Raw genomic sequence first — 13,273 nt, forward strand, 5'->3', positions numbered from 1 at the left:
ATATATATATATATATATATATATATATATATATATATATATATATATATATATATATATAGCGAGAGAGAGAGAGAGAGAGAGAGAGAGAGAGAGAGAGGAAGGCATTGCGCAACACGCATGGGCAAAAATAAATAGTGTTTTCGCCTATAGCCTCAGCGTCGTCTGACAGGGATAAATCGACAGCAGCTCTCCTAGAGCTGTTGCGACTTTTCAATATAAACTGCAATGGCTCTTGCGGATAAAATCACTGTAGCATTTTGCCCATAAGCATTTTTAAGGGTATATATACATGTATGGAAGGCACTAAGCAACACTTATGGGCGAAAATGAACTGTGTTTTCTCCCATAGGCTCGGCATCGTCGGATTTTTTTGGACGACGTAGATAGATCTACTACACCCGACCTACTATGTATGTTGTGATACATAGTAGGATACTTTATTTATTTTTATCATATGAATTATTTTTTATATTTTATTTAGGTGCTCCTAACTGAGACGCATACACCTACAAAAATTCATATATGTTTGACTAGGAAAAAACTTACTAAAATTCAACTACTATCAGGCAACTCTGATGGCTTGATGAACTTTAGATGGCGATGAACCATGAGTAAAATATTATAGAAATTCACCTATGAGTATTTGTAAGTGTTTTCCATACAAGATGAATGGGAAAGAAAAGGAAGTTATACATGTATACAAAGGAATATTTCTAAAATTGGAATTGCATATAATAAGACCATTACTTTTAAAACTAGGAGGTCACAATTACTTATAGTCATCTAATGTAAAATCTGATAGCTTGGGTGTATCACAAAATTCGAGAAAATTTCTTTTGAACTTTGAGCTTGATAAATAGAATATACGCAGCCACCAAATTTCACATTCGATGGTCAATATTAATTGTGAACACTTTGTAGCAAAGGTAAATGGTTTCATTGTATACTTTTCCTTCTAAAATTTATTTATGCCAAACTAGTGGTGATTGTGACCTCCTAACAAAAAGGCATTATGCTTGAATGTAATTGATTTGTGTTGGTTTTTATATTTCCATGCCTTTGCTCTTTCTTTTCTTTGCTATTTTTTTGTTGATGTCATTTTCATCATTTAAATCAAATCTAATTAACATTAAAAAAAAAAAAAGCAAAAAAGAACAAAACAAAATGGTCTTATGCTTTCCCGATGTGTATATTAAGCCCCAAAACATACATTTTATTATGGAAAAATATCTTCATACCTCCATTTTTAGGCTTCATTTCTCCATAGACCTAGGATTTCAAAATGTATCTTCTAACCCCTTGACTAACATTACTCACTTTAAACCTATCTTTTAGCCCTAACAAATATAGGAAAGATATACACTTTCTAAATCCCACCTTTCTCCCTCTTCAAGATATTCCCCAAACCCCTTCTCTCTCTCTTTTCTTCAATTCTCTCTCTTCCCATGTCTCCCACACACTCCCTCCATGATTCCCCAAACCTGTCCCTCTCTCTCTCAGTATTTCCCCAACCTCTCTCTTTCTCCCCCTATGTTTCCCACAAACACAAAAACAAGCGATAAGGTTTCCCCTCACTGCTGATCAAGGGAGACACTACACATTTACTCGCCAAAAAACAGCAAGAATAAAATGTTCCCTTCTTCTCTTGAGGAAGCTCAAAAAGCAGGCCTTTACAAGCTCTTCTAATTTGCAGACACCACCCACTTTCATAATTTAAGAACTACATTTAGTGCCACATGGATTAGACAACAAAGATCAACTTCTTTTGGGCAGAAAAATGGTTATAAACCTTGATTTCTCTCTCATTATCTAATTGTAGAGGCAACATTATAAGCCCAAAGTTTGAGATGCTCCTTCACATCCATGCCTTGGCTCAATTCAGGCATTTTCCATTAAATCAATTAGCTCTCTGGTTTTCTCACTGACTATGCGTCTGATAAGTATGGTCTGGAAATATTTTTATTCTCTTTTTCTTGCTTCTTATTCTCTTTCTCCTTCTTCTTTACCATCCTCTGGAGTTCGGGGATGATGGATTTCAATCTAGGACTCAATTCGCTCTCTTCAAATGTAAAATTGAAATCCATAAACCCTTTCAATTCCTCAAACTAAGTGTATTAAAGTCTTGCCCTCCTTGGGGAAATGAGTGTGTGCCTCCTGTTATACACTGCACACCACCGGAACCGACCATGGCCAGTGCTCAAGTGGAGGCAGTCATGGGAGAGAGAAAGAGAGAGAAGTTTGGGGAAGAGAAAGAAAGGATGGTATATTTGGTGAGACTCATGGGAGAGAGAAAGAGAGAGAAGTTTGGGGAAGAGAAAGAAAGGATGGTATATTTGGTGAGACTCATGGGAGAGAGAAAGAGAGAGAAGTTTGGGGAATAGAAAGGAAAAGATTTAGAAAGTATATGTCTTTCTTAAATTTGTTTAGGCTAAAAATAAATTTAAAGTGGGTAAAAATTATTCTAGGGGGTTAGAAGATATAAAACCTAAAATTACTATGCCTCAAGATATGTTTTGAAACCTAAAGTCTACTAAGAAATGAAACTTAAAAATATGGGGTAAGGAGATATTTTCCCTTTTATTATTGAGTATTAATAAAAGTATAAAAAATCGTTAATTTAAAGGGTGTAGTTTGTATAGAGATGAGGCTCTAAACAATCAAAGTAAAGAGCACTTTCAAATAGTGTCGAGAAATGTGGTTTCAATACTAAAAATCTTTGTGAAAGCCTTAAAAATTGACAGTAAAAAAATGCGTTACAAGATGCACTATTTTCAAAACTTGAAATCTATTTTTTTTCTCATGTCCATCATGCATCTTGATGTCAAGATGATCAATTGAGGATAGTTGGGCATCAAAATAACCTATTCTAGTGAAATATTTTATTTGGGCTAAAATTTGATTGAGCCTCGGCTCTATATAAACTTTTTTATAACTTAAAACACGCACAATATTAAGCGAAAATGGACCATTTATTATTGAGCATCAATAATGATTAATGGATGACGCCTCTATTACGCCTAGGCTTTATGAAAACAAAATAAAGCCTCACCTCAAATCCTTATTTGGAAAGTAATTTTGACGACGGAAATCCCTATGATGGCTCTAAAATTAATTTCCAACACCAACAATAAAATTTGAAACGAAAAAAAAGGATACAGATCTTGCGGGTATGTGAACACTTATTTTTAAGGCAAAATGGCAATCTAGAATAGATAATTTGTGATAATATACGCAAATTTTAGACAATAAAACCCTATTTGTTTTCACGACCATAATGGTTAGTTGAGATGATCGATGTAAACATTTTTCAGTGTTTAACTTGCAATTTTCAATGAGTTATGAGGTGAGGATTTATTTATTTTGATAGGGCTGCAAAATGTTTAACTTGCAATTTTCAATGAGTTATGAGGTGAGGATTTATTTATTTTGATAGAGCTGCAGCCCTATCAAACCATTTTCCATGATTAAAAGTAAAAAAAATCATTGACTTAAAATACAAATATCTATTGTGAGAGTGATACTGGGCATTGTTGTGATTATTAAGTTAGTGCTTGGCATTTGTGAAAGAAACTTTTGAAAATAGAGAATGTGTGATGTTCTCCCGCGTATAACGCCGGATGAAGAATACGCATGCTAATGTGAATATTTGCTTCCTACACGTGGAGGACAAAAGATGAGATTCGTTGGCTTTCCACTATCTTAGAGAGAGAGAGGCTGGTGTAGGAGGGAAAACCTTTTTTAGAGAGAGAGGGGCTTGTGTAACAGGGCAAACTTTTCTTTTTTAGGTTGAGAAATGGTTCTCCAATTGACTACTAATGCATATAAGATTAAGAGATCACTTATCTTTTCTATAAGAAGGTGGCGACTATATATAATCATTAGGTGCCAAATTAAATGGCTTGGGGTGAGCATGAAGCTCGAAAAATTATTATTTTTAGAACTTTGTATCTAATCAATGATACTCTTACGACCGTTTATTTTGAAACCTAACGGACAAGAATGATTGTGACCTTTCTATACCAAAGATAAATGCTCTCTTTGTAGACAATCTCTGATTAAATAGTCTTAAGAGAGATTATTACTTAAGGTCAATATCGTGGTTAGAGAGTACAGAGTTGGATAGAAAGAGAAAGAGGCAGGATATGTTTAGTCCTTCAAAAAAAAAAAAAAAAAAAACAACAACAACAATGTATTCTGTGATTCTTTGGGAGTGTAATTTTATTTATACTCCCTTGGTTAGATGACCTACTTTAGAGGATTTTCTTACTATGAAATTTTGGTAACCACCTTAAAATCCTTGGATGCTTATTCTACAAAAAAAGAAAATTGAGTCTTTTAACACATAGATGTTACCCTCTAAAAATTAGTCAGCTTCTACTCAATCTTGATACATTACCATTTTTAAGCGTTTCGAAAGTGCAATTAGAAAAAATTTCTTTTATTGAAGTTAATCCATGTGTTAAAGAGGTTATACCCCTAAAACTTGCGGTCTTAAAACTAAACCTAGGTGGGGTTTTATTTGAGAGAGTAAATAAATAATATATTCTTGAAGGAGTAGAATATCTTTGGGCAAAAAAAAATAAAAAGAGAATGGAGAGAGATAGAGAAAGAGATGGAGAGAGACATCACGCACTTGAGACTTAGATTGGATCCCAACAGGTCAATACTCATATTTTATCGAGAGAGAGAGAGATCTGGGGACAAACTTGGATGAGTGTTATTTTGCTTGGCCAAGTCCTATAAGCCTTTTCTTGGTATTACTTTGAGAAAGAGATGGGTTTCTGTTTTTGGCTGAGGTTCACCTACACTTATTAGAGAGAGAGTTGACTAAAAAAAATCAAAGTTTTTTTGACTTAAAAAAGAGAGTTCTTTATTGAGAAAATTGATGAAATCTTCGAAAAATATACTTTTTAGACATTCTACCCCCCACCCTAAATTTTTCTTACTTTTTTTCTCAAAAACCATCTTTTCTAACTAATACCCCCAACTCAAAGTTACATCTTTTTTGACGAAAATACCCATTCCCATACCTTCATTGTACAAACATATGACATATGCTAGACTGCATTTCTACAATACCAAACTGCTTATTTAGACAATGAAACGCCGGGCAGTAGATTACTAACACCGTACCAACCTACTCCTGAATTTAAAACGCCGGACCGAGACCATGAAATGCTGGACTTACGTCTCCAGTAACAAAATCACCAGAGCAAAGCTCCATAACGCTGGACCGCGATTAAGATATTGTCAGACTACATCCTCCCAGTGCTGGATAGATCGACCCTAATGTCGGAGCGCAGCTGTGAAACGCTGAACTTAACATCATTCCAGAACCACACGCCGGACCGCACATTGCAAACATCGAATGTCGGAGCACTATTTCCAATCGCCGGACTGCCCACATTATAGTAAACAACTTGCCAGACCAGGCACATATACTGGCCGACTAACCCATCTAGAAATACCTCTACCGGAGCGAACCCTTGAAACGCCAAATAGCGCATTGTAACAGGAAACATCGCCGGACCATGCAATGTAAATGCTGGACTTACCTACTCCAGTAAGTTAGTTGCCAAACAATTGCATCAAAACGACATAGTGATTTTATTATAATAACAAGAACGCTGGACTGTGCTCATAAAACGCCAGACTGCCTACGCAAACACTGGATCGATGCTCACAAAAGCCGGACCGAGGAGAGGGAAAAAATGTAGGAAATGGGTAATTTTGTCTTTTTTTTTAGATTGGGGTGTTAGTTATAAAAGATAGTTTTTGAAAAAAATAAGTGAAGAAAGTTTAGGATGGGGGTAGTGTGTTTAGATAGTATGTATTGGGGTTTTTTTAAGCCATTGTCGCTCTTTTATTTGTCAAAAAAACAACGAGTTTTTTTATTTGTTTGAGGTGAGAGAGGGAGAGGTTTTTTTTGAGGTTCACCTGCACTTATTTACTAAAATTGGGTTCACCACCTACCCTTATTTTACTAAAATTGGGTAAGCGTCATTTTTCACCTACCCTTATTTTACTAAAATTGGGTAAGCGTCATTTTTTGGGTGTTAGCTGCTCTAAGCGTTTTTCTTAGTAAGACATCCCTGCGTCGTGAGACTGAAATTATTGAGAAGGGCACCAGTTCCAGAGAGAGAGAGAGCGCGGCATGTCTAATTCGTGGTGCAGACGCTAAAACCATCCCTCCCCATTGTTTTCTTTTCCATGATACATGAATTGAATCTTACTTTTGGACCCAAAATTTTTTTTCTCAGTTTATTTTCCATTTCTCACTGAAAAGTTAGTATCTTTCTTTTACACTTCTTCTTTCTTCCCCTCTTTATTTTCTTTTCTATTGTATTTCTGCAAATCTACAAAATGGGGGCTTGATTTGTGTATCAGAGTCTAGAGAGAGAGAGAGAGAGGGTGGGTATTTTAGAGAGAGAGAGAGAGAGGTGGTACCTTTTTGAAGAGTGAGTAGAGTGGTTTGATATGAATATCATGTTGGAGGGGATATGCTTCAGCAAAGAGAATCCCAAGCGCCTGCCCTGTTGTTGGCACTGATCTTAATCACTTCATTCACTTACTTCTTGCTTGGGAAATGGAAGGAGGCCCTGAACAGGAGAGAGAGGATAAGGAAGCTTGCTGATTCAGTGGCTGAAGAGTCCCTGAGAGTGGAGGAGACTACTTCTTTGAATGCAGCTTCCTCACCTGCCTACTCTTCCTTTAACGGCTCTCTCACCTGCGCTAGATGTTTCAGTCCTGCAACCACTCGATGCTCTCGATGCAAGTCGGTTAGATATTGGTACGGCTTGCCTGTACTCTCTTTTTTTTTTTTGATGATAAACCTCTGGAAGAAAACCGTATGCTTCTACCAATACACTATTTAAGTAATAGTGATCTTGCCTGTACTCTCTATTTCTTTACTCAAGGTTATGGTGGTTATTAGTGGAAATGCTTTGTGGGTTTCTTCCATTTCACCTCATTTATTCATCTTTTCAACCATTTTTGTGGGTTTCTTATGGAAAGGTAGTTTTTTAATGGTTCTACGCTAGTCTGTTTTGTGTTTAACTATGGAAGTATGCTCTGTGAGGGGCTGCTCAAGAGCTTCACCCGGTTATTTGTTTCTCATGAGTTTATAGAGAGATGGGTAGCCTGAACAAACTGGTAAGGGTCTCGTTTGGAGTTCAATTAGAATAGAGTTGATTTGTTTTGTTTCTTTCTATATTCTGAAGCATATGTTTTGAATTTTGGGCTTTCCTGACTCGATTAAATCTAGTGCCCTACCACTCATCTTCTTTGGACTTTCCTTTTGCGAAATTAATGAATGTTTAATATGTGTTTTATCATTTTTTCTTGGGAAGCCTATAATGTGAGATTTTGGGAAGTCCTTGGGTTTCTGTTGCATGAATTATTTAAATGAAGTTGCGTACGCTCTAGTTTCGGATTTAAGTTAATGCAAATTTCTCATCTTTCTTTATGGTGGATATGGATTTTCAACTGAATTTTTTTTTCTTTTGTTTTTCTTTTTTGAATTGGCAAATTTGAGCTTGATTCTCCCTCCTATTATAGTTGATAGAACAAAATAAATTAATATTTCCAAAAAATGTTGTAAGAACTTTATTGTTGCTGTCAGCATTCTCATGGAAAAAATGATTGGTCCAGATAATTCATTGAGATATTTAGTGGCGTGCAACCTGGTTTTGCATTGTTTGCACACGAATTTTCTCCTCAGTTTGATTAGAGATATTATGAATTATGAATCTCATGGGGTTTGACAAATTATATTATCATCTTTTACATAACAAATGAGAAAGAAAGACATTTATGAATTCCATGATTGCATAAGTGAGCCCTTAACTATATGGAGCTATAGTGAAAACAGTTACGTATTTGGAAGGACTTCACATGATTTGGAGATATATTGACCCCTTCACAACCAAGTCAATTGACTTAGAAATAGAATTGGGAGCAGACTTGACTTGTTTCTGGCACTCCGTAAAGGATATTTGTCTGTATTTAGTGTGAAATTGATCTGTATTAGTGGCTGGTATATAAGCTTTTTTATTGACGATTGCATAGTAGCCATTAGATGCATTATGAGTTTGACGAGTCAATCGTGCACATGCATGACGATCTACTCAATTGGATGGAGTCGCCTGATCCAGTATTATCTTGAGGGGATCCTTTCTCATGAAATACCAGACTTGATCTGGTTGGTTATTCCATTGCAGATTTGGGCAGGCTGCTCCATAAATTGCCATTGTACTACTGGATACGGCACATTAGTTGGAAACTTCGAGGCAATCTAGTCACTTGAAAGTTAGAGGAGCAAGCAATATGTTGTTTCTATCAAGTGCAGAGTTTGATTACCTGGACTTTGCCTTAACTACTTATGAGCTTATTTGGCTAAAATCTCTTTTTTCTTATTCTGGTGTACACCTCTCGTGCATGTGACTCCTAAGATATTGCCTTGACTACTTATGAGATTATTTGGCTGAAGTTTCTTCCTTTTGAGGGAGGGAAGGATGAGGGGAACAAATAATGAAACAAAGGAGAAAAAGGGGTAGGAAACAGAGGATACAAAAGGGTGAGGAAGGGGGGAGGGAGGGGGGGAGGGAGGGAGGGAGGAGGGGACCAAATAATGAAACAAGCGAGAAAAAGGGGTAGTAAACAAAGGATAAAAAAGGGTGATTTAATAAACCAATGAACATCTATGGCCTAATGGCATTTTCATGTGAGTTGTTTATACCAAGCATTCTTTCATTTATAAGGCTGCATTCAATATCTTGGTCCTTGTGAAAAGGCAAAATAATTTTATATTCTTCCTTTTGGGAAGAGAATATTCGGAAAATCCTATTAATTACTGCTTTCTCTGAAGACCAAGGAGACATAAGAAGAAAAAAACGCGAGGGTACGTTCCCTCCATCACCCCAAAATGAAAATGGTGATCTTGTTGTTCTTGATCATCGGTCTGTGAAGCTATGTAGTTAGGTGCTCCATTTTCCCCATTGAAAACCAACTTCAACCCCTGCTTAAGAGACAGATGCTGTGCAAATATTGACAATGGTTGTTATGGTGGTCTCTCTTGTATCTCATGAGTGAATAGAAAGTTAAATGTACATTGGATCTCACCTGAATCCACCCATCTATCTGTGAAAAAGTGATTCAAATGAGCAAATAGTTTAGAGGATAAGTAGTTAATTAATTATTTAGCAGAGATAACAACGGAAAGAATAAGGGGTTACAAGATTATGTTAAGAGGAAGGTGATACCAGCTTTTCTGGGAATAACAATGGAGAAAATAATGAGTTAGCAAATATAAAAGGTAACCATATTCATGAGTTTAGATGGGGATTATAAAATGATAAAAGGGATCAAGTAAAATAGATATAGAAAACCACAGTCCTCAATAACCTACGTGGTAATGCTTGCCTCTTGTTCATTTTACCAAGATTTTTTCATCCTAAATTGTTTACACAGCAAAATCTCTGATATATAAGAGTAAATAGCAACATGTTATTATTTTAAGTTTCTCATAATTAAAGCAGTAAATGATTCTCATTTTCTTGGGAAAAGGTGATTGAAATCAAAGGTTTTAAAAAGAGGCATAATGGAAAGCGACAGGCTCGGTCCATGTCGATTTTATAATAATAACTATCATTATATTTTGGAAATCAACCTCTAATTAGAAAAGGGGAAAAACAAGCAAGATACAGAAAAAAGGGAAAAATATAAAAAAAATAGGGAGTAATGGAAACAATAGAAAAAATCATGGGGAAAAAACTTGGCCAATCATGAGACTGAGGACATGTATAGTATCATGGAGTGCCTCACCCAACCTATTTCCCTAGGCGTGGGGCAAATGGACTCATATGAATAAATGATGCTAGTGTTAAGTTCTCGGTTAAATCATTCACAGATTTTCTTTCACCTATTGTTGAGGCTCCAGGCAGGGACCGACTGGTGGAAGACCATCCCAACAACCACCAACCCTCCTGAGTTTTATGTTTATGATATCTTATGGTGCTTAGCAAAGCATAACATATAACAATGTAGTTTTCTTTGTGTGATGCTCTTGGGGGCTTAGGAAATCAGTACAACATCACGTGACATTGTTCATTTGCACGGGTTACATGGGTTGGAACTTCAGATTACGGGTATTCTTCTGGTGCAATTGGTTTTCTCAGAATGAATGGCTTTAGTCTTAACCAGTTGGAAAAATGAACCATTCTTTCAAAAGGGTACAACAATATGGCTGCTTAGTGATGTCACTTCTGGGGATTATGGCTAGAATGAAACAAATGTATATTTCAAGGCAAACAATCTGGGAGGAAATCAAATTTTAGGAGAATTAGTTATCTCATAATCTCATGGGCATTGATCAGGAAGGAATTCCATGAGAATTGCGCCCCTGACTTAATCAGAGGATGAGAACCACTAGCAAATAGTTGGTGCCAAAAACGACTTCGCCGATCATCCCATTAGCATATTGAAGGTACCCGTCGACAACAATTCCTATGTTAACGATAGTCCGTACGTGATGTGGGGAATCTCAAGAATCCATTATAGTTTCCTTTTCCAGTCTTGGTGGCTTTGTGGCTGCAAATGCAGCATAGATAAAGGCACTTCAGTGGGAATGTATGTTGGTTGACTGACCTAGAGTTGGGTAGTCTATGGCCTGGGTCCTGTCCAAAACTTTTTCCCTTCGGTAGAGGCACTACAATTGAGGGTTTTAGGAGGGTTATCCTTTGTTGAGGTCGGAGACATGCTTAGGGATGGTTTGTAGGCTAGAAGAGCTTCGCGGTCTCCTGTGTGCAGTTGTAAGCTTCTGAGAGTGAGGGCCAAATCCTCAATGAACTTCCATATGGCATGTACATATGATAACTGCATTCTGGGAAGCAGCCTCATAGAGGGATATGTGTACATGCTAGTGTTTCAAAAAGCAGACTGCCTAGTACATGAGCGGCCGCCTAGACGGTCCAAAAGGCTTGGGAGCATCGCTCAGGCCTAGGCGGCCAAATTAGGAGGGTATCCTCAGGTGCCTGGGAACCCGCCTAAGTGGCTGCATGGGCGGCCGCCCAGGGGCAGAAATGCCGCTCGTTCAGGCTATTTTTGGGTCATTTGGGGTCATTTTTTTTAATACTAAAGGTGCAAAATTGTGGGTTTTAGGTTTCAAATGAACCTAAAACCCATTAGAGGCTATTTTAGAGAGAGAAAAACCCCCAAAATTTTTTTTTTTTTTTTTTGGGCCACTCAGGTTCTGGGCGCCCGCCTAGGCGCTGGACGGCCTGGACCCCTCCGACCGCCTAGGTGCTGCCTAGCTCTTTTTGAAACACTGGTACATGCATATAGAGAGAGTCCACCTTGCACTATAGTTACATGTGCATGTGACTTGCATATAGGGGTGAACATGTAATCCACATATTATGACTATGGTTCCTTTATTTATTGGCTAGCATTGACGGGCTAATAATGAGCCCATGCACATGGATATGGTTCACCTGCTGGGTTTGTTTTAGAAGATAGTTGTAGATCATGGTTAGTGGTTACTAGCATAGGTGGAGTGCCTTAACAGTCTCGTTTTTTTGACCCATTGGTACCAGTCCATTTCTAGAGTTATTTCTGAGTGTTTTAGAAATTTTCAAAACATCATAATATTGTTTTGAGATTTATTTATGTTCTTGTGTTTTTAAATATTTTTAAGAATTTTTAAGAATTTTTAAGATTATTTTTTATGGCTTGAAAACCTTGAAATGGCATAAAAGATGTTTTAGAAGGTTGTCAGGGTTAGGTGGGACCCACCTTTTTTTTTTGTGCGTTCGTTTTTTTTTTTTGGTTTTTTTGTTTTTGGGGGTTGGGGTGGGAGGTGGGGTGGGCAAGGACGCATCTCTCACATGTGGGGGCCCACGTGGGCCACATGCCCCGCATGAGTGGACGCCCCACTAAATATTTTAAATGTTTTTTATATAGTATATCTTGTTATGGTTTTTTAAGATTATGTTAATTGTTGACGTTGAATTAGATCTTCAGGTTGACTTTGATTTCCAAAGATATTAGGAGTTGTTTTATGAGTAAGAGTTCATATTTTATAACAGGTAGGGTCCCACCATCCCCATTGATCTACCCCAAAAACAAAAAAGTCCATAGTGGGACTATGGAAGTTCTATTTCTAGTCTAACTAGGAGTGGATATGGATCAAAGATTCAGGAGATAAGGTTCCTAGATTCCTTCTTAAATCATAACGGCTGAATATAGGAATGAATGACTTTGATTTGTTTTTCTCTCACCTCACACATTTCGTAGGAATCCTAAGATCAAATTGAATCCTAATTCAAGTTGGAATACTCTAGGGCCATTAAGACTTATATAAGGAGGGGTCCTCACATTCTCTTCACCAAAAATTTGGACTTTTCTTTTCCATGCCACCTCTCTCTCTCGCGAAGGTGGCACGCCCCACCCATAGATACCTAGGGGTGGCATGCACCACCGAGGGCATAGAGGGGGCACACCCACCCCTAGGTTTGGTTAGGGGAAGTGCCACATAATGGCATGACCCAAAAGTTTAAATGGTCTAAAGAAACCCTAGTTCTAGTAGCCCATGCTCTCAGATCCATAGATTAGTTAGAGGGTATTCCAGCTTCCCAGTTTAGAGGATTCAGCATGACCAAAGGATCAGAGTGGACCATCTATTCAGTGATCAGTTTGGGGTGTGTTAAGTCCTAAGGGGGTAACCCAGGCAAAAATCCAGTAAGCCTACCTAGTTTTATTGTCATTTTCTCTTTAGTTCTTGAGTCATATTTGTTTTAGAAGTCCTAAATGTATTGGGACTCCTATTTGAATCATGATTCCTACTTGGACTAGGACACCTATTTAGGTTAGAATGCCTAATTCTATTAGAATTCATATTGTATGTTTAAATTCAGTTTTCTATAAAGACTTTTTTTGGCAGTAAAAGTCAAAGATCCTAGATCGTAGTAGGTTTATTTGTCTATTTCTAAATTGCGTTGTTGGAATTGTAATTAGAAATTCCAATTATTAGTAAAGAAAATTTTGAACTTGTACATTGGAATTCTACAGTCACATGTTTCAAAGGCAACTCTTTAAATAGTATATGTTGGGTCTGTAAAGAAGTTTACCCAGCCTAAAAACATATGCCCTAGTTGGTGAAACTTGCCCATGTGTTGGGAGAGTTTAAAGATATGTGGTGCTATGGGAAAATGGCAACATTTCAGCATGTCCCCAGGGTGGAAATGACCTAGAAGTTCTATGGCCTCTGTTGGAA

The 13,273-nt window shown here is 37.3% G+C and overlaps 1 protein-coding gene across 3 annotated transcripts in view; it reads left to right on the forward strand.

The window, feature by feature from the left end:
• The first annotated feature begins 5,854 nt into the window (after positions 1-5,854).
• The window catches only part of UBP15 (ubiquitin-specific protease 15), a 46,121-nt gene continuing 38,702 nt past the window's right edge, over positions 5,855-13,273 (forward strand). For 2 of the 3 annotated variants that reach the window (XR_016052263.1, XM_020665032.2), the window contains exon 1: positions 5,897-6,793. Coding sequence is in view for 2 of the 3 variants with exons in the window: in XM_020665032.2 (XP_020520691.2) it covers positions 6,504-6,793 (290 nt within the window). In the remaining variant the exon portion in view is untranslated. Of the gene's footprint in view, positions 6,794-13,273 lie in introns of all 3 variants that reach the window. The other variant, XM_088862230.1, reaches the window with a different exon arrangement.

Source organism: Amborella trichopoda, chromosome 3, assembly GCF_054954075.1.
Source record: "Amborella trichopoda isolate Santa Cruz 75 chromosome 3, AtrichopodaSantaCruz75HAP2 v2.0, whole genome shotgun sequence".
Classification (NCBI taxonomy): Eukaryota; Viridiplantae; Streptophyta; class Magnoliopsida; order Amborellales; family Amborellaceae; genus Amborella; species Amborella trichopoda.